At 38.1% G+C, this 23,172-nt stretch overlaps 1 protein-coding gene across 10 annotated transcripts in view; it reads right to left on the bottom strand.

The window, feature by feature from the left end:
• CSNK1G1 (casein kinase 1 gamma 1) overlaps window positions 1-23,172 on the bottom strand; it is a 163,598-nt gene that overhangs the window by 58,837 nt on the left and 81,589 nt on the right. For all 10 annotated transcript variants that reach the window (XM_067029668.1, XM_067029663.1, XM_067029666.1 and 7 more), the window contains 2 exons: window positions 12,479-12,519; window positions 6,436-6,505 (listed from right to left, as the gene is read on the bottom strand). In XM_067029668.1, the coding sequence (XP_066885769.1) occupies window positions 6,436-6,505; window positions 12,479-12,519 (111 nt within the window). The remainder of the gene's footprint in view (window positions 1-6,435; window positions 6,506-12,478; window positions 12,520-23,172) is intronic.

The following is a 23,172-nucleotide window of genomic DNA, read 5'->3' as shown; positions in this document are numbered from 1 at the left end:
CTATTACAATTAGGCAAGGGATAATGGGTAGAAGGTGCCAGGCATCTGGCCTCTGCTCGGTATACACACAAAACAGAGAAATCTGTACGAAAACATGGGACAAACACATTCCTAGCTCAGGTTTTTCTATTGTGTGACCCTGGGTAAAGTAAGTTACTAAACTTCCCTGTGCTCAAAATGGGAAAAATGAAATAACCATATAAAGTACCTAGTGGGCACTTAAGTTCACTTGCTTTCTCTTTCCAATGAGATTTTGCCTGGGCTTTATTACACTGTGAAATTTCAGTTAAGTATCTTATTGTCTTTTTAAGATTTTATTTATTTATTTATTGGCCTCGCCGCGAGGCTTGCAGGAGTTCCCTGACCAGGGATAGAACCTGTACCCCCTATAGTGGAAGTGCAGAGTCCTAGCCACTGGACCGCCAGGGAATTCCCTTTTGCTGTCTTTAATTTGAGGATTACCATCTCCTTTACAAGAAAGCCAAAGCAGAATAGTCACTAGCAGATTAGAATAGCAGCTGGAAAGCCAGGACATGGCAGCTCAGGCTTAGATTGTCTATGATATGATATTTATTCCCAGAGCCCCTGAGAATTTTTCCCAGGCAGGTTGCTGGGTGGAAGTGGAATTAAATATTTAACCAGAGCACGATGAGTTCCTCTACTACCTTTAGGATCTCTCAATACAATTAAGAAGCTTCCAGAAGCAAAGAGATCATTGTACTATCTATATTATAAATTAGGCCTTCAGATGCCAAGTGAAGTGATGGGAATTTACCAAAACCTACCCTACTACTTCTACTAAAAATGTCAAAGCTATTGTTCAAAACCACTGTTCCTAAGAAAGCTAACTCTGAGAACAGTAACAGAAGGCAACTTTATTGCTCCTTCTGGCTATGTCAGAGGCCTCCACCAGATTTTATCACTTGCATTCTCATTTCTGTCTCTAGAATCCTATTTTCTTGCTATTTGCCTATTCACCCCTCCTCCCATCAACTTTCATTTGCTCCTGCTCTTGCTGACTCATTCCCTCTCCCTTCCTCCCTCTCTCTCCTGCCACTTCAGCTGCATGCTTGGTTCTGGTTTATTCATCTTTTAGTTAATTACTAAACATATACAGACCCCTATTATGTGACCAGTCCCTATCTAGCTATGAACCTTCATGCTCATACTGTCTCTGTCTTATGTTTAGGCCTCCTCTCTGTTGAGGCCACTGGTTTTGCCTATCTCTGCACCAAACCTGTCATCCACATGTCCTGTTCCTATGTGTTAGGACATAAGCAAAAGTGGGAGGTGTGCTGGATAAAAGATTTGTTGGCTGGGAAATTTAAAAACTGACAATGTATATACTCTCCTAAGTAAGAGGACACTCAGAGCATAGGGAAACCTAAAAATATTCCCATAACAGGAAGATAAGTTTGAGACTTACCCATGGTGACTATAATACAATTAACCCAACACTGATCACTGAAGAAAATGATAAGAAAATAAGAAAGATGGTTAAAACTCACTGGGTGCTTTCATCTGCTGAATGCAAGGCTTACAGTCTTTAATTACCATGATTAAATACTGTTCTTTTTTGTGAAGCTGGCCCATTGTACCAAACAAATACTGAAGCTACCAGGAGGGCAAGCCAGCCCCAGGGAACCCAGAGTCAATCTTTAAGTCCCTTATTTCTAATCTTGTGTACTCAGAACAACCTATACAAAGTTACAACTGAAAAGAAAAGTATAACTGCGCTCAGTGCCAAAGCCCTTTGTACTGTGAAAAATCAAAACAACGATATAAGAAAAAATGAAGCAAAAATAAGATAAAACTGAAGAATGTGTTTGGTTTAGTCACTGGAGAAAACCTAAAACTTTGATATTCCAACAGTGAGGAAAAGAATAATATAATAATTTTCCATAGTCATAACATATAGTTGCAGAATTCACATTTTAAAAATACTGTTTTTCTTTGTAATAAATTTGGAAATTCTCCAGGAATATCAGGCTCAATAATTGAACCACAATTTGCAAATAAAAATCTACCCCACCTGCACCCATCCAAGTATGTGAAAATAGTAGATAATGTTCCCATTTGGATTCACTAACTACTGGGTGTCCACTTTGCCAGGGTTATATTTATGATGTAATTAACTTAGAAAAATAAGTTTATGTCTTCTGAAACTGAGTAAGACCCCAAGTATAAATATCTGCAAGTATAAACATCTGGATGTTTTTTGCATGGTAAAATAGTCTTTAAAGTTTTTAATACAATCTCAGTGTTCAAATAGGTCTTAAAAAGTCACGTAATCTAACTTTCTACCCAGTGCACAAATCTCCCTTATAACATCCAGAATGCATAACTGTTTAACTTCTGCTTGAAAACTGCCCTCCTGCTAAGAGACAGGAAATCCTATTGCATAAGACAGCTTATTCCAGTTCACAATTTGGTTTTTTTCTTCCTACAAGGTGTTTAGAAAGAAAGGAAACACAGTATTGCACCACTTTATCATCATTTGTTGACCTTATGCCTGAAACTGTTAACACATGGCTCCAGATAAAAGGGGACAGAAACAGGTTGCTTGGTGATGGAAGAGGTAAGAGAGAGACCATAAATCCACTGCTGCAGTCTTTTACAAAATTATCTATTATAATAACAATACAATAATAATACATGATCAGGGCAAAAAATACAACCAACATGAAAGGATTAAAGTGTAAACCTAAAGACTGTTTCCCATTTCTAATCATTCTCTTCAAAGATAATCATTAACTTTTTAATATATCCATTCAGATATTTTCTGTGCTCATGCAGACATATCTGTATTATATATGTTTTTCTTGTATTACAGAAATATAATCATGCTATACTGTTTTGCAAAACTTTTTACTTAAAAAATATATTGGGGCATCTTTCCATGTTAGTACACAGGGCTCTGCTTTCTTTTTAATAGCTAATTCCATGGTATAAATATATCACCATTTATTTACCCAGACCCATATTGATGACACTTTCACACTGTTTTAATTGTTATACAAAGTCAAACTTATCTTACTGAAATTTCTTTCTATAATTTTTGTTCTGGAATCATTTGGAATAAACTTAATCTATCATTTAATAGATTTTTAAACATTTGAAAATCACCATCGTATCATATGTGGAGTAAATGGCAGAACATATGAAAGAAAAGTTTTGAGTTATATACTCAGGTATCAGAAATCAATAGGAGAAATGCTTTCTTCAAATAAAAACAAGCTAAAAGTCTGACAGCACAAAATACATGCCTAAATTATGGTCTACAAAGCTGACAGGATATTATACAATGATCAGAAACATGTATCTAATGCAGCATCAAGACAAATGTTACAATGTTCAGTGAATGAAGACATGCAATTGCATGTGAACTGAGATTAACTATGAAATATGTATGCATATGAAAAAGAGAAATATTCAAATAAACTGTGGCTGAGTTAGGGCGATAAGAACATGGACCACCATCTCCTTTCAAAATATCCTTTAATATTTCATAATTTGGTTTCTACAATAAATGAAAAAAGGAAAAAATATGATAGCTTTTAGGAAGACCAAAATCCTCATTCTCAGTTTCAAGACTCTCAAGGCCCTCTTTCTTCCCTGATTATCTTAGAGATAACCTTCATAGTAAATAATCGGGTCTTGAAATTCTTGATGGCAAACTTACAATCAGCAAAGAAAGCTTGAAGTGTGACTGTTCACTAGAGAACGTGACGGTATAGAAGGGGAGAAGTTAGAGATCAAACAAGGAAAAGAAGGGACAATCAGGTAGAGCTCCACCTTAAACCACGTTCACAATCATCCAGTACTACCATTTTTGTTCTATCTACACATGAGTAGAGAACTGGTATGAATTTCCAGATCATACAGTCAGGGCAATGTAGGGGTCAAAAAGCAAGGTAATGAATAAGACTTTTGTACTTAAGGAAAAAATGGTCATATTCTCAAGCCAACACAGAAGTTCTTATTTTAGGAATTTAAAATCTCAAGCTCTGGTCACAAGAGCTATACCAGTGTCCTTTAAATTCATAATCACTCATTTCTCCCCCCCAAATTTCATCCATTTATTTCATAAGTATTGATTAATTCCTTCAACAAACCTAAGTCACAATGGGCTTTTTTTTTCTTTTTAAGTATTCCTTGTCATGATACCCAAATATCTTGCAAGTCTTCGGCCTGTGCTGAATAATGACAGACAAAGCACCAGTGAGTAAAAACAACAATTGCATAATTGTGGTTTGTGTGCTTTCAGCGTGAATGGTTGTTTATTTACAGTGCCACAACATCACCTTGGTTCTGAAGAGAAGGGCACAAATGCTCTAGCTGCTCACACATTAACTACTGAGGAGTAACATCTGCAGCTTGGAACTTCACTCTAGAAAAATAGGAAGAGAAACGCTTCTGCCGTAACTTAGGAAGAAGCTCTAGTGTTCATGCTCACATTTACAGGGAGACATGGTGAAATCTTGTCTACTTTGTCAGCTGATCTACTTTCAAAATAAATTTCCTGGCCTCTCACCTTCTGAGATGGCCCACACTCTGTGGAGTGTGTTTCTCCCAGGGCCATTCTCACCTTTTGAGACAGACCACATTCTGTCTACGGAATGTGTATCTCTCTAAATAAATCTACTTCTTACCTATCATAAATAAATAAATAAATAAATCCCCTTTTTTATCCATCCCCAGGGAATGTTTTTCTTAATAACTTGGCAAAAATCTAAAACGCATGCTTATCAAATCTTCCTAAGCTCCTTCTGTCACCACAATTCTTCCCAGATTCCTATTATGTGAAAGAACTATGTAGGGCCCTGAGATACATTTGAGACACCAGGGTGAAGAAGGCACAAGCCTGTTCTTAAGGAGCTTATAGTAGTCTTATGGAAGGGGCAGGGGGGATATGCAGTTATAATTAAAAAACAGTCAGTATTAATCATCAGTAACAGAATTAGGACTGAAAAGCATCCGAATACTTAGTAATCATGGGATAAAATAAGATGACACTTAGGAGGTTCTGGTGATCAAAATCAATTATATAACCAGAAAAATTCAGAAAGCCTTGGTTGATGGCAGCTTATGTAAAAAAGACATAAAGGTTTCAACTGAGTAGAACTCCATAAATGCATAAAAGTCAACTATGTAAAATGGCTGTTAAAATAGCTAACCTAAATTAAAAGAATTATTGTGTCCAGATCAAGGAAGATAATAATCTCACTGCCTCCAAATCCAGAGTTACTGGTGCTGTTTTATGAGGCTCATTCAAGAGGAACATCACAAAACCAGGAGTGTGTGAGTGTGTACATTCATGCTTCCTAGTGGAGCAATGACAGTGAAGTATCTGTTAATCACATAATGCAAAAAACTGAAGGAATTGAAGACACGTAGTTTAAAAGAAGACTTGCAGGTGAGCAGTGGAGGGGCAGCATATAACAGCTGAGATGAACGCATTTGAGCTGTCTGCAAGAACTCATGTTAGGTTCAATGAAAGACAAATGCTCATCCTGGCCTCCCTAGGTTATGACTATGGCTGATTATTGCCATGGTCAGGGTATAAGATGACTTGAGTAACACCCAGTGGCTCTTATATAAATGTATATATTTTAGGAAGTGAAACTCAAATTCCTTCAACAGTACCTTCAATAATGGTACTTGAAATAGAAACTATGTTTCAGTCGTTCACAAAAAACTGTCACATTGAAGAAGCATAAAGCAGAGGAATGTCTATTAATGTCAAATAATTAAACTAGCACTGAAGGATTTCATCTTCTGCAATAGGAATCCTATGGGTTCAACCTCCTTAGGGTTGGTAACATTTGTTCAGTCAATAGATTTTTCTGCAAGCCAGTAAGATATTTCAGAAATTTGACCTTTTTGGTAAAAAAACAGGAATGTTTTTAAAAATTATAAACTTAATTTTTAAAAAATCCTCAGAGGTCATAGGTTATTACAATCATATAGACAGGTCTTCCAAATTAATAAGAACAATAGATAAAGTGACAGTGTTAAGGTATTTCAGAAGATATATTTTAGTAGTATGTCTTTAAAATGGATATATAGTCTCAATGTGGTAAAAACAGCTTGAAATTTACCAACATCTCCTCCTTTCTTTCTGTATACACAAAGGAATGAAAAGAGAATGAATAAACTACCAAAAAGCAAAAACCATACCATGTGTATTTGAGGTGGATGAAAGCATTCACAGGTTGGTTTGTGGACAGGCATGGTAGCACAGACCCCCAATCAACTCATCTGCCCGTCTAGATGCCAGAGAGTAAGTAGCTTTTTAGTTGACTATGTGTATTTATCTATCCAGCAAGTAGGGGAGATACATGGTCTGGCAAAAAGGGTAGACAAGAAAATTTACATATGTTAGGGCTTCCAGCTAAGCTATATGCTGAATAAATGGAGGAAACATTGACTTACCTGCACTGCCGAGCTGTTTATAAAACCTGTACTCTAAATGAAGCTGTGGAGCACGTGATTTTATTGGTTCCTGAAACCCAAGAAGAGAAATTGTGATCAGATTTAGACAGTTTTTTCATTCCTAGGTTTTCAGAGTAAACCAGGGCTAAGACCACTTAGTATTTTAGAGATGATATTCATATATAATAGCATTTTCTTACCACAATTTCTCTTTGAAAGCACATCTAGGGGAAGATGAAGCTGAATTATATACAACCCTGGCATGGATATTTAAATAAAAATACTCTGTATGAGATATCACTCAAGGATAGCTCTCTCACCATGAAGTATTCTTCTGAAATATATTCTCCTAGGAAACCAGGTGCCAAATCTTTTAATTAAATACCAGCAAGTAGTTCCTTCTTGTTTTATTATGAATTTTGGGTAGTAAATGGTTTTATTATTTATAGAAAAATGATATATGCTCAGGAAAAAAATTTCATATACACAAAAATTAGAAAGAAAGTAAAAATAACCTGAGATCCTATCATTTAAAAGAAAAGCACTATTAACATTTTGGTGAATGTTCTTCCAAATACTGATTTATCCATATATTTATATATAATATAGACTCAAAAACATATTTTAAATAAATGAAAGCATACTATATTTGGTGTTCTATATCTTTAAATTCAACATGTGATGATGACATCATTCCATAACAGTAAGTAAAACTAAATATTAGTGTGTGTGTGTGTGTGTGTGTGTGTGTGTGTGTGTGTGTGTGTGTACATACACACAAACCTTAACTTTTGGACATTTGAACTGTTTTCAGTTTTCAATATTATGAATAAAGCTGTAGGAACAGTGTTATGTATATGTATTTTTACACTTCAGAGAATTAAAGACTGTAAATGCAACTAAGATATGTAACTTGTAACTTTAATTAATACAGTGTTCAAGTTTTTAGAAATAGTGTTCTAAAGAGCCCAAAGATAAAGCAGCCATACTACCACACTTTGCTCTATATCTAACTTCAAGAATTGGCTGGCTAATCATTCTGAATTGACAGTGTATCAGGCAACTAGTTAACAAGAAAATCAAACATTACCCTGAAAGATACATCTGTATATCCATTAGGATGGCTAATATCAAAAACACAGAAAATAGCAAGTGTTGGTAAGGATGTGGAGAAATTGGAACCCTTGTGCACTGCTGGTTGGAATGTAAAATGGTACAGCTACTGTGGAAAACAGTACAGCAATTTCTCAAAAAATTAAATATAGAAGTACCACATGATCCAGCAATTCCACTTCTGGATATACACCTAAAAGAACTGAAAACTCAGACTCAAAATGATATTTGTAGACCCATGTTTGTTGCAATATAATTTGCAATAGTCAAAAGGTGGAAGGGACCCAAGTATCTATCAACAAATGGATGGATAAATAAAATGTGGTTACATTTTGTTCCATATGTGTGATGGCATATTATTTAGCCATAAAAAGGAAGGACATTCTGACACATGCTACAAAATTTATGAACCTCTGGGATGGTATGTTAAGTGAAATAAGCCAGACCCAAAAGGACAAACACTGCATGATTCTACTTATATTAGGTACCTAGAATAGTCAAATTCATAGGCAGAAAGTTGAATGGTGGTTGCCAGGAGCTGCGGGGAGAGGGGAATGCTGTTGGTGTTTAATGAGTACAGAATTTTAGTTGAGGAAGGTGAAAAAAAAGTTCTAGAGATGGATGATAGTGATGGGTGCACACCAGTGTGAATGTACTTAATGCCACTTAACTGTACATCTAAAAATGGTTAAAACGGTAAATTCAAGAATCAATTCCTTATCAGATATACGATTTTCAAATATTTTCTCTCATTCCATGGGTTATCTTTTTACTCTGTTCAGAGTCTTCTGATGCACAAAAGTTTTTGATAAAGTCCAACCTATCTTTTCTTATTTGTGCTTTTTTGTGTTATATCCAAGAAATCGCTGCCAAATCTAACGTTATGAAGCTTTTCCCCTAAGTTTTCTTCTAAGATATTTATAGTTTTGGCTCTTATGTTTAGGCCTTTGATCCATTTTGAGTTAATTTTTGTGTATGATGTAAAGGGTCTCACTTCACTGCATGTGGATCTCCAGTTTTCCCAGCACCATTTGTTGAAAAAAACTGTCGTCTCCCCATTGAATTGTTAGTTGTTCTATTTTTTTTTTTTTTTTTTTTTTTTTTTGCAGTACGCGGGCCTCTCACTGTTGTGCCTCTCCCGTTGCGGAGCACAGGCTCCGGACGCGCAGGCTCAGCAGCCATGGCTCACAGGCCCAGCCGCTCCGCGGCATGTAGGATCTTCCCAGACGGGGGCACGAACCCGCGTACCCTGCATCGGCAGGCGGACTCTCAACCACTGCGCCACCAGGGAAGCCCAGTTGTCCTTTTTTTAATATAGGCTCAAAGGAAGGAGAGTCCCACAGCTTCCCTTATTAATTCATGCTGGTGTTTTAACAAGTTTCATGGTTTAGAAGGTCTTTATATGTAACTGCAATCTCCACTTACTGAAAGTTTAGCCTATTTCTCTTATATCCTCAATAACAAAGACAAAACAGCTCCCGAATAACTATACTATATACTATATATATACTACTATACTATATACTATAACAGCTATCTTCAAATAACAAAGCTATTCAGTCATTTCTTAAATTTCCTTTATTCAGGCAAAGTAATTTCAATTTTTTTAACCTTTCCTCACTGGTCCTATTTTTTAGTTATTTGATCACCCCTGGAGCTCTTCCTGAACCCACTTGAAGTTTTCTGCATTTTTCTTAAAATACAGAATCCATAAATCACAGAATTCAGAACTTTCCTTGAAGTTATCTAGTCTATACCTTTGCTTCTAGGAAGGTTTTATCTAAATCAATTCAGGTAGGCTAGAATACTTCAAAGCCCTAAGGAGCTCTATGAAAAAACTCATACCCTTCTCTGATTGCAAAATCAGCAAGCATCAGAGTTGGCCTTCAAGTTTCTCAAGATTCTTTTATTCCAAAAAAATGTATTTAAGACTATACTGTAGAGTCACTTCCTTATGCATTTATGTCTTCAGCTACAGAGTCTCCATTTGGGTTTTAGATCTTCTAATATATCACCATCAAAGCAGCCAATTTCAGAATTTGTCTTTTAGCAAAATCATTAATAATTCACAAGAAACCGAAAGAGACAGTGATGACAAATTGATATGGAACCAGAGGTTGACCTAAACACTAGAAAGAGGAGTGTTCTTTCTGGAGAAACAGTCTTGAATTCTGACAAACCACAAGAGTCAATGAATTTTAAAAAACACAGATCCTTCTTCAAACCTAATACCTTCAAACTTCATTCTGGAAACATTAATAGGAAATATTCAATCTGATCTTGGGTAAATATGTTAACAGATTTAAAAAAGCAATATCTCTTTAGAGTTATAGGGCTAAAAGTGGGTGTACACATCACATATATTCAGACATGAGGGGCTTTTTATCACAGACGGAAGGACTTACATCCTTCAGCCATACCCTTCAGCACGTAGTCGTAGCCTGCTCAACCACTGGAGCTTCAAGTGCTCTTCTAAAAGCACTATGAATAAAGGACACTGCAAACAATCTATACGATTGTAAAAGGCAGTAGAATTAGCAGAATGGAGAGAAAACTTTTTAAACAACTGTTAGAAAACCTCTGTTAAAAAGAACGCGGACTTCCCTGGTGGCACAATGGTTGAGAGTCCGCCTGCCGATGCAGGGGAGACGGGTTCGTGCCCCGGTCTGGGAAGATCCCACATGCCACGGAGCGGCTGGGCCCGTGAGCCATGGCCGCTGAGCCTGCACAAAAAAAAGAACCCCAGAAGGCTTCCCTGGTGGCACAGTGGTTGGGAGTCCGCCTGCCGATGCAGGGGGCGTGGGTTCATGCCCCGGTCCGGGAGGATCCCCCGTGCCGCGGAATGGCTGGGTCTGTGGGCAGTGGCTGCTAGGCCTGCGCGTCCGGAGACTGTGCTCTGCAGCAGGAGAGGCCACAGCGGAGAGAGGCCCACGTACCACACACACACACAAAAAAGAACCCCAGAAACCTCGGTGATAGGTGTAAAGGAGGGGTTCATCACACTAGTTTGTTTACACTGTATCTGATTTTTTTAAAAAATGTTCCTAGAAATCCAAGAAACAAGAGCCCACAATGAAGATACAAACAAAGCAGAACTGAAACACTACCAGCAAGGGCTTCCTTGTATTTCTGTGCCAGATGCTGATTACATTTCCATAGAGGGCTGGCTGTTTGCCAGAATCATGGTTATTCTGGAACACACATGCCTGCCTGAAATCCTAAACTGACAGCAGACGGCTACCTTGTAGGACTGTAATGCTTAAGGCAAATTTTGCTGTTACAGTGAAAAGAGCTCAATTACTGCCATCATATCTCCCACAGAGAATACAGCCCCATAGCAAGAGAAGAGGCCCATAGACAAGACTGTCATCCTCTAAAAAGCCTTTATTTAAGGTTTATCTGAAAGAGAAATGAGGTACTGAGGCACACTATACTAGATGACATGAAGTCTATCTACCTTTAACTCTTGGCCATACAAAGAATAAAACTTTAATAAAATAATAAGTGAAATGCAATGGTCAGGCATGTCAATAATGTTATGCAACCTTATCTAAACAGGTCGACTAGTATGAACCTGGAAAGAGAAATCTAGATAGAATGAGTTGCCTCTAACAAAAAGCCTCAGAAGAAGTCTTGATAAATAAGGGGACAATCACAAATATACAGTATTGAGGCAACATTTTAAAGTGTTTTAGGGGCTGCTTCTCCCTATTACTAGTCCCAAAGAATCAAAATTATTCCAACTTACCAAACCAATAAAACAGAAAAAGTAAAAAAGAGATGAACTAGATAACACTTTCACAGAATAATCAAATTCCCAAAAATAAAAATATACAGTTAATTCTTTGACATTCAAGCTGAGAAAAATATTTTGGTCTGCATTGTTACATGCATTGTCTCTCTTCCTGCTCCCATTTCTCCAACAAAAGTTCCAAGTCAACAAACAAAACACTTGGTTCCCAAGGAGCTACCTGCTCTAAGACCTGCTCCCGCTCCACCTCTTTGTAGAGAAACTAATCTGATGCCTGTCAGTTCTTCACAGGACAACTCTAACTCCTCCGCAGACAAGCTTAATGAGAGGAAAGGACCAACCACAAAGCAGGTGTGGATGTGGTAGGAGCAATTCATTAGAAAAGAATAGCAATTACCACAAGATACTTCCTTCAACTATTAACACCTCTGCCTTCCAACTAATAAAGCCCAAAACTACCTTCAGATCCTGGGAAATGTACTAGAATTTATTAGGAGGACAATATTTATACAGTTTCATAGGAACTAGTTATATAAAACATTTCATATGGCTAGAAATGGTTTTTCATCAACCTTAAATATAAGATAAAGAACTGTTTCTTCTAAAACTATTAATCCTTAAAAATAATAGAATTATTCTTTTTTAACAGGATGTTATTTTCAATGACTAGGTTAGTTATTCATAAGATTAGCACTGACAAAACCAATTGAACTCTTTGCTTCAAATCTGACCACATAATGTGTTTTTCACATTGACAGCTTTTTAAGGCAATGATTAGATGATCACATTCAGAAGTATATTAATAAATACCTTACATTTAAAAAATGGATCAGTCATATTCAAGAATAAGAAAATGATAAAAAAAAAAATAGCACTGTGAAAGGTACAAAGTTTACAGCAGTTACTACGGTTTTTTTTCCTTCCATCTATGTTTTATTAACTTTTTTTGATTTATCATTGCTAACACTATAGTTAGTATCCTCTAACTAGTGTTTTACAGTATACAGTGATTCATCACTGTAACACTATATATATTTGAAGGAAATGACTATGTGGGATCATATGCAAGGAGAAATAACATTAGTATTTTTGTGAACACTTACAATTATTTCCTGTAAAAAGATATGTGAAGGGTGAGAGCACTAAAATGTAATTACCACATATATAGATTCTACTCACCAGTTTGATAGCTACATATTCATTGGTGTAGAGATTTTTACCTAGGGGAAAAGCAGAATGTATATGTTTTAGTGACATTTATTCTGGGAAATGCAAAGCAAAATCTTAGCTTACAGGGTCATGAGAAAGGTCACATTCCCAACGTTGTTCACATATATGAAACATGATTTGTAAGTGAAAAGCCAAACAGAGATAATGAGACCCAGCAAGACATGAACAAAAACAGCTTGAGAATTTGAAAATTTAAGTTAGACATAAGAATCTTTTATTTTAAAGAAAACAAATCTCGGGGACTTCCCTGGTGGTCCAGTAGTTAAGACTCCACGCTCGCAATGCAGGGGGCCAGGGTTCCATCCCTGGCCAGGGAACTTGATCCTGCATGCATACCTCAACTAAGAAGTATGCGTGCCACAACTAAGAGCCCACGCGTGGCAACAAAGATCCCTCATGCCACAAATAAGACCTGGTGCAGCCAAATAAATAAATAAATTTTTTTTAAAAAAAAAAGAAAAGAAAACAAATCTCTTTGTCTGTCACACACACATTTTGTTATTTAATACTTCCCAACTATTGAGCTATGAGACAACCCAAGAAGAAAAAATGCCAGAATTACAAAGATAGAGAGATTTTAACTCTTGGCACAAAAACCACAAACCCTCATTTTTCTAACTCACTGACAAGTAAGGCTTTTTTATTTTTTGTCATGGTATTTAGTATCAACTTTAGTTGGCATAAAGGACAGTGTGAAATAAAACCAATTATTGGCCTACTCCTTTTGGAAAACTCATCTACTGTCTCTAAGTAGATGATTCTCAAAGCTGTTTTGACTCTTCACCAGAACTCAAGCTCTACATCTTCACCTATATGCGGAAACAGCTCTCCACCCAGACAACACTTAACTCAAAGTTCTTCCTGCAGTTGTAACCTTTTTCCTCTCAACTTCTCTACGTATAGAAATGGAATCAATATTCTTCTGTACCAGACATCTAGAGTCAGATGAGTATAGTCAGGTGAGTATAAGAGCAACAACCATCAGTTAGTGAGCCCACACTACGTGCTGGGTACTTAGCTACCTTTACCTCTTCAACTCCAATGGTCCTTGAAGGCTAATCTTAATTGCTTGTGAGTGCTTAGTATAGACCATATAGCTCAGCCACTGCACTGGACTTCACATTGCTTCTTATATATTTGTCCTATCTTAATCAGCTGGACTATAAATATCTTGAGAGTAGCGATTTTATTTAATGGATCTATCAATGCCCTATGGTGCTTAAGACCATGTTCTGCACATCTCAGACACTCAAAACCTTGACCGATTAAAAGTTATAAGTACGTATAGTATGACTACTTTTTAAATAATACATGGAGGTAAAGGTTATATATACACATAAATGTACATATACATATGTACATAGCTGAATATATATGCATGGAAAAGGATACAGAAAAATGTACATTAAGGTATTAAGATGACTGTTTCTAATTTTCATATAATATAGGTTGTTTTGATAATGAAAAAAAACAAACCCTGCATTTTGGCAACAAAAGGCTGCTTGTAATATTGGTTATTTTTAACAAGCTCTAGACAATAGATGGCCATTATACTATTTTTTTTTTTTTTTCCGGTACACCGGCCTCTCACTGTTGTGGCCTCTCCCGTTGCGGAGCCCAGGCTCCCGACGCACAGGCTCAGCGGCCATGGCTCACGGGCCCAGCCACTCCGCGGCATGTGGGATCTTCCCGGACCGGGGCACGAACCCGTGTGTCCCCTGCATCGGCAGGAGGTCTCTCAACCACTGCACCGCCAGGGAAGCCCTATACTTTTAATACAGTTAAAATTACACCATTATACTTTTAATACTGTTATCAGTTTTCCCAGTACTTTTATGTGGAGAAGAGTACACTAATTTAGGAATAACTTTTGTCTGCAAACAACATTAATAGAGAGGATTCACAGGTTGCCAGACAAACACCTAAGACATTATAAGATGAATAACTTCTTTTTTAAAGGAACAAAAGTAGAAAATAGCCATTTTTTCCTCTCTATATTAATTGCATTAAGTTCTAAAAGTTAATTTGTGTTTCTGATTAATGTTCCCACCAAAATCATTTAAAAATATATATTTGGGCTTCCCTGGTGGCACAATGGTTGAGAATCCTCCTGCTGATGCAGGGGACATGGGTTCGTGCCCTGGTCCGGGAAGATCCCACATGCCGCAGAACGGCTGGGCCCGTGAGCCATGGCCACTGAGCCTGTGCGTCTGGAGCCTGTGCTCCGCAACGGGAGAGGCCACAGCAGTGAGAGGCCCGTGTACCACACACACACACACACACAATATATATATACACATACATATATATATATATATTTGATGAAATTGTGAAAAGGATACCAACAACCGGGAGAGGACGAGATGAAGTAGTAACAGCCAGCTCCCAGGCAGATTAAAACTCCAGCTTGGCCACAGACTTCTTCCACGCCAGATAGGATGCTGCATAAAGATTTTTCAGGAAAGCCCTTCCCAGCACTGTATAAGCACTGTTATTGTGATCTAAAACCTATTTTAGCAAAGGGCTGACCCTAAAAACTTATTACTGCTTAGAGGAAAATGGTCAAGTTTAAAACTGTAAATGTGTTTGGGGAGGGGGATGTCTTTCCGAATTGGACAACCCCCCCAGTTTTAGCAGTAAGAATTACTGTCAGGTAGGGAAGTAGGGGCACCGAAATTCACCCCTTACTCATTTAAAGTACAATATGACTTCACTGTTAAAGAATTAAATTAATTTTTGAAGAATATGCTTAAAGTAACAGATCTTTAATTCAAATAGATTACAACTTTTAAATTGGATTGAGATGGTGGTATCAGTGTAAACCTAGTAATCAATCTGGATTCTGATCTGTGAGCAAGAAAAGAGAGAAGGCAATCACAGGAGTCTCAGAAAGGATGTACTTTTTTTTCTTTCTCCCACCACCTACCCACAGGGTGTGGAAAAATGAGTAGAATTTTAACAGTTGAAGAAAGGAGAAAAAGACATCTCAGGGAGAAGAAACTGTAAGAGCAAAACAATAAAAATGAGAAAAGAGACGGTTTAGGAAGAGAATGGGTGATGGTCTTGGGGTAGATTGACCACAAGTTGCACCATGAAGATCAGGAAGGGGTAGGGATGGGCAAGGAGTGGTTAGGGCAGCAAAAGAAACTAGAAAAGTAAGGGTAAGTTCATATTAGGAAAGTCCTCAATGCCATCTTAAAGCTTAAAATGAAAGGTTTCTGAGTAGGGTAGTGACATGACCAGATCTCTGATTTAGAATAACTATACCTCCTTTGTAAAGAGGTATAAAAGATTAACCAGAAAAATAAGACACCAGAGGTAAGGTAAAGTATTTGAGTATTTCATAACCCTCATATGCAAATATCAGACACCTAAGATGAGCAACACTCACTTCTCACCCTTCAGAGACTGTATTCTAGATCCTCACACAAGACCTTGCACGTGGTGCCTCAAAGTTTGATAAATAAATCACATAAAGTGATAAGTGTTAAAAAAAAAAGAAATATGAACAAGTCAGTAGATGACTTAGATGAGGGAGGGTAAAGCATTTGGGCACAAACGGCACTTGAGGTGAGCCTTTGAGGACGAACAGGAGAGGATAAAGAGCATTTCTTATAAGAATAGTAATTTAAACATTGAGGTGGAAAAATGATAGAAAATGCAGAGAATGTGATAAAGTATGAGTGGACCAATATTAAAGGAGCACAAAGCATATGGGGGAGAATGGTGAGAAATGAAGCCAGAAAAATCCATATGAACAGTATGAATAAACTTGAAGGCCAGCTTCTTACTTTGAAGTAAACACTTTTCCTAAATCCTCACTTTTTTTTGAAGATTTGAGGGAATTTTTTTTTTTATATAGTAAAACAAACTTGCTATATTATAGAAATCGTGCAGGGACTTCCCTGGTGGCTCAATGGTTAAGAATGCGCCTGCCAATGCAGGGGGCATGGGTTCGAGCCCTGGTCTGGGAGGATTCCACGTGCCACGGAGCAACTGGGCCTGTGAGCCACAACTACTGAGCCCATGTGCAACAACTGCTGAAGCCCGCACGCCTAGAGCCTGTGCTCCGCAACAGGAGAGGCCATTGCAATGAGAGGTCCACGCACCACAGCGAAGGCCCACACGCAGCAAAGAGGACACAACGCAGCCAAAAAAAAAAAAAAAAGAAAGAAATCCTGCATAGTTTTCTTTTGGAGGAAAAACAAACAACCAAACAAGAGTTCAAAGAAATCCCAGGCACTTATGGATCTGCTTATTCCAGAGTCTAGGAGGTCTCACCAATCAGAGGGGAACCTTGTCCTCATTTTCCCTGTGTTCAGCTAGGCGGCCCAGTTCTCACAGCTCAGTTTACCTTCAACGGTGTGACCTTTACATCTCCTGTGACGGTGGGAAAGAGAAGCTGCCAAGCGATGCCAGGGAAGGAGGGGATTTAGTGATGCAACTGCTCCATATATATATATATATATATATATATATATATATATATATATATATACTTGCAACTATTCTTCCTGTTTTTAGTGCCTTCTGCATCCCAACTTTTTGAAATTCCTACTGTCTCCAATTCTTGAACTTATTGATATCTGGAGTATTCTATGTTACAAACTGGCCTACCCGTTAAATCATTCAGCTTTCTCTGGACTGCTAAAGTAGTTAACACTTAACTGTTTTCCCGCTTCCAGAATTTTGTTAAAATTTCTCACCTGTTTTTATCTTCTCTCTCTCTTTTTTTGGTTCCTGGTGGTTTTTATGCCTTTAAAAAAAAATCCCTTTTCTAAATATACATTATAAAACTGAGGCAGTAGACTTCCCCTGGTGGTGCAGTGGTTGAGAATCCACCTGCCAATGCAGGGGACACAGATTTGAGCCCTGGGCCAGGAAGATCCCACATGCCGCAGAGCAACTAAACCCATGCGCCACAACTACTGAGCCTGCGCTCTAGAGCCCGCAAGCTACAATGAAGAGTTGCCCCCGCTCACTGCAACTAGAGAAAGCTCACGCGCACCAACGAAGACCCAATACGGTCAAAAATAATAAATAAATTAATTTTAAAAATAAAATAAAATAAAACTGAGGCAGCACTCAGTTTCATCAACTTACACATATATTATAATTAGTTATTCATGCATCTTTTTACCTCCACTAGGCAGTGAATTTCCTAAGGACAAGAATGTTATACTCATCTTTTTATCCCTAACAACCAATGTAGTATCTGATATATAGTAGGTAACAGATGCTTGCTGAAGTGAACCAAATTGACTTGATATACAGAGAAGGTTCTTCTGAGAAAGTTTTAGGGCAATTTAAAAAAATTTAGTTTAGAATCAGATTATGGATAATCCTAAATGCGAATACAGGAGTTTTGACATCATTATTCAGCTTGTGAAATCACCAAAGATATCTGTGCTGAGGGGAAACGTATAGTGGTGAAAGTTGTATTTTAAAAATATTAATCTGGTCCCAATGTATAAAATAAAAGAGATAAGAATACCTACAAAGAAAATGAATAGGAAGTTTTTATAGTAGAATATTTAAAGAATAACATCTACCACACAGTGTGGTTATGAGGATTACATGAGTCAGAATATGTGAAAGTACTTTGTAAATGGCAATGTCCTAGATAAATCTAATTTTTATGTCTTCTATTATCATGGCAGGTATGATGTAATAATTCCTGGAAGATAACTTTAAAAAATGGGATTTATAAACAAGGCCTTTAGAAGAAAAAACTAACAACCTTTGGATTACATATAAACATGAGGGAAAAGGAAAATAGAAGGGTTAAAGTTGATGCTCTTAATTAGAGGAGAACAGAAAGAAAACCAGGAGAGTAGGCAACGATCATTTCACTCTACCATGATGCCTTCCTCCAAGTTCTCACTAAACCTAAAAGCAGCAGAGAAATTATGAAATGCCTCTCACCTTCAATTTTTGTACCTGTATAAAAGAATATAAACACAGAAGCATAATGACACAGCTTATGTAACACCAAACATGATAACTAAAACATTACAAAATGCTAGCTTGCTTTTGTTTGCTTACTTTCTCTGCTTATTTCAAAACAAGCTGAACACATGTCACCCTCTTAAAAAGCATTTATCCTTATTCCTAAGAGGCCCTGGAGGTGACTAGATGATTCTCCTGAGCAATGCATCATTCAAATGAATTCCTTTGCCAGGGGGCATCATTAAGACTGAAGAGGTCAGGGGAATTTCCTGGTGGTCCAGTGGTTAGGACTCCACGCTTTCACTGTCCTGGCTGGGGTTCAATCCCTGGTCAGGGAACTAAGATCCCACAAGCCATGCGGTGTGGCCAAAAAAAAAAGACTAAGAGGTCAACACAAAACACAGCCAAGTGGAAGGCTAGAAAAACACTAAGCCACTATTCTCAGTAATACACAAAAATTTTGCTCTGGAAGAATTTAATTACAAAGATAGAGGGTTACAATCCTGCCCATTTAAAATGAATGACTGCTTCAGCTTACAAAAAATTATATATATATATGAATGATATATCAATAACTGTGAGAAAGGCAGTTTACTGAACAGAAAAATACCATTGATGAGGTGGCATAATCCCAAGCACTCAAAGCTTTTAGTTGCTGTACAAAATCCACAATGCTTCCCAAGGTCACTTCCTAGCTATGGGTTCTTTTATTATTAATGTAAAAGAAACTGCATTACATAGTAGTTTGGGGAGCTTTACAGCCAAACTCAGCCCTTTTGAAGCAGCAGTCTTAGATGTGAAGCTACCCATAAAATCCACTGCACGAAGACTTCCTGTTTCAGTAAATCGCCTACAGAGACAACATTTATGGTAAGCTTCATCAAACAAAGCACTATTTCAAAGAACCGGCAGGTGTCGGTTCTCAGAGTCACGCTGATAAAGGAACATACAAGCCTCGGGTTCCCAGTTTAGTTAGATCTCCAGCTGTCAGACTTCTTGCCGTAAAGTGAAAGTAGTACATTTATAAATTACTACCTAGAACTTGTCAGAAAAAAAAAATCCAGCCAAATGAATGTGAGGCAATTAGTAGTTAAAACAAGAAACCGATCTATGGCTCAAGATGGCGGAGCAGAAGGACGTGTGCTCACTCCCTCTTGTGAGATCACTGGAATCATAACTAACTGCTGGACAATCACTGACAGGAAGACACTGGAACTCACCAAAAAAAATACCCCACATCCAAAGACAAAGGAGAAGCCACAGTGAGACGGTAGGAGGGGCGCAATCACAATAAAATCAAATCCCATAACTGCTGGGAGGGTGGCTCACAGGCTGGAGAACACTTATACCACAGAAGTGCACCCACTGGAGTGAAGGTTCTGAGCCCCACGTCAGGCTTCTGAACCTGGGGGTCCAGCAACGGGAGGAGGAATTCCTAGAGAATCAGACTTTGAAGGCTAGCAGGATTTTTTTTTTTTTTTTTTTTTTTTTTTTTGTGGTATGCGGGCCTCTCACTGTTGTGGCCTCTCCCGCTGCGGAGCACAGGCTCCGGATGCGCAGGCTCAGCGGCCATGGCTCACGGGCCCAGCCGCTCTGCAGCATGTGGGATCCTCCCGGACCGGGGCATGAACCCATGTCCCCTGCATCGGCAGGCGGACTCTCAACCACTACGCCACCAGGCAAGTCCGGCTTGCAGGATTTGATTAAAGGACTTCGACAGGACTGGGAGAAACAGAGACTCCACTCTTGGAGGGCACACATAAAGTAGTGTATGCATCAGGACCCAGGGAAAGGAGCAGTGACCCCACAGAAGACTGAACCAGACCGACCTGCTAATGTTGTTGGGTCTCCTGCAGAGGCGGGGGGCAGCTGTGGCTCACCACAAGGACAGGGACATTGGCACCAGAAGTTCTGGGAAGTACTCCTTGGCGTGAGCCCTCCCAGAGTCCACCATTAGCCCCAGCAAAGAGCCCAGGTAGGCTCCAGTGTTGGGTCGCCTCAGGCCAAACAACCAACAGGGAGGGAACACAGCCCCATCCATTAGCAGAAGCAGATTAAAGTTTTACTGAGCTCTGCCCACCACAGCAACAGCCAGCTCTACCCACCACCAGTCCCTACCATCAGGAAACTTGCACAAGCCTCACAGATAGCCTCATCCACCAGAGGGCAGACAGCAGAAGCAAGAAGAACTACAATCATGCAGCCTGTGGAACAAAAACAACATTCACAGAAAGACAGACAAGATGAAAAGGCAGAGGGCTATGTACCAGATGAAGGAACAAGATAAAACCCCAGAAAAACAACAAAATGAAGTGGAGATAGGCAACCTTCCAGAAAAAGAATTCAGAATAATGACAGTGAAGATGATCCAGGACCTTGGAAAAAGAATGGAGGCAAAGATCAAGAAGATGCAAGAAATGTTTAACAAAGACCTAGAAGAATTAAAGAACAAACAGAGATGAACAATACAATAACTGAAATGAAAAATACACTAGAAGTTATCAATAGCAGAATAACTGAGGCAGAAGAACGGATAAGTGACCTGGAAGACAGAATGGTGGAATTCACTGCCAAAGAACAGAATAAAGAAAAAGGAATGAAAAGAAATGAAGACAGCCTAAGAGACCTCTGGGACAACATTAAACGCAACAACATTTGCATTATAGGGGTCCCAGAAGGAGAAGAGAGAGAGAAAGGACCCAAGAAAATATCTGAAGAGATTATAGTCGAAAACTTCCCTAACATGGGAAAGGAAATAGCCATCCAAGTCCAGGAAGCACAGAGAGTCTCATACAGGATAAACCCAAGGAGAAACATGCTGAGACACATAGTAATCAAACTGGCAAAAATTAAAGACAAAGAAAAATTATTGAAAGCAACAAGGGAAAAATGACAAATAACACACAAGAGAACTTCCGTAAGGTTACCAGCTGATTTCTCAGCAGAAACTCTACAAGCCAGAAGGGAGTGGCATGACATATTTAAAGTGATGAAAGGGAAGAACTTACAACCAAGATTACTCTACCCAGCAAGGATCTCATTCAGATTCGATGGAGAAATCAAAACCTTTACAGACAAGCAAAAGCTAAGAGAATTCGGCACCACCAAACCAGCTCTACAACAAATGCTAAAGGAACTTCTCTAAGTGGGAAACACAAGAGAAGAAAAGGACCTGCAAAAACAAACCCAAAACAATTAAGAAAATGGTACTAGGAACATACATGTCAATAATTACCCTAAACATGAATGGATTAAATCCTCCAAACGAAAGACACAGGCTCGCTGAATCGATACAAAAACAAGACCCATATATATGCTGTCTACAAGAGAGCCACTTCAGACCTAGGGACACATACAGACTGAAAGTGAGAGCAAGTAAAAAGATATTCCATGCAAATGGAAATCAAAAGAAAGCTGCAGTAGCAATACTTATATCAGATAAAATACTATAAAATAAAGAATGTTACAAAGGACAAGGAATGACACTACATAATGATCAAGGGATCAGTCCAACAAGAAGATATAACAATTATAAATATATATGCACCCAAAATAGGAGCACCTCTATACATAAGGCAACTGCTAACAGCTATAAAAGAGGAAATCGACAGTAACACAATAATAGTGGGGGACTTTAACACCTCACTTACACCAATGGACAGATCATCTAAACAGAATATTAATATGGAAACACAAGCTTTAAATGACATGATAGACCAGATAGATTTAATTGATATTTAAAGGACATTCCATTCAAAAACAGCAGATTACACTTTCTTCTCAAGTGCGCACAGATCATTCTCCAGGATTGATCACATCTTGGGTCAAGCCTCAGTCAATTTAAGAAAATTGAAATCATATCAATCATCTTTTCTGACCACAACGCTATGAGATTAGAAATCAATTACAGGGAAAAAAACGTAAAAAACACAAACACATGGAGGCTAAACAATACGTTACTAAATAACCAAGAGATCACTGAGGAAATCAAAAAATACCTAGAGACACATGACAATGAAAACAACGACGATCCAAAACCTATAGGATGCAGCAAAATCAGTTCTAAGAGGGAAGTCTATAGCAGTACAAGTCTACCTCAAGAAACAAGAAAAATCTCAGATAAACAATCTAACCTTACACCTAAAGGAACTAGAGAAAGAACAAACAAAACCCAAAGTTAGTAAAAGGAAAGAAATCATAAAGATCAGAGCAGAAATAAATGAAATAGAAACAAAGAAAACAATAGCAAAAATCAATAAAACTAAAAGCTGGTTCTTTGAGAAGATAGACAAAATTGATAAACCATTAGCCAGACTCATCAAGAAAAAGAGGAAGAGGACTCAAATCAACAAAATTAGAAATGAAAAAGGAGAAGTTACAACAGACACTGCAGAAATACAAAGCATCCTAAGAGACTACTACAAGCAACTCTATGCCAATAAAATGGACAACCTGAAAGAAATGGACAAATTCATAGAAAGGTATAACCTTCTAAGACTGAACCAGGAAGAAATGGAAAATATGAACAGACCAATCACAAGTAATGAAATTGATACTGTGATTAAAAATCTTCCAACGAAGTCCAGGACCAGAAGGCTTCACAGGTGAATTCTATCAAACATTTAGAGAAGAGCTAACACCCATCCTTCTCAAAGTCTTCCAAAAATTGCAGAGGAAGGAACACTCCCAAACCC

This window comes from Kogia breviceps, chromosome 3, assembly GCF_026419965.1.
Source record: "Kogia breviceps isolate mKogBre1 chromosome 3, mKogBre1 haplotype 1, whole genome shotgun sequence".
Taxonomy (NCBI): domain Eukaryota; kingdom Metazoa; phylum Chordata; class Mammalia; order Artiodactyla; family Physeteridae; genus Kogia; species Kogia breviceps.
This window is presented reverse-complemented; position numbering and strand designations above follow the sequence as displayed.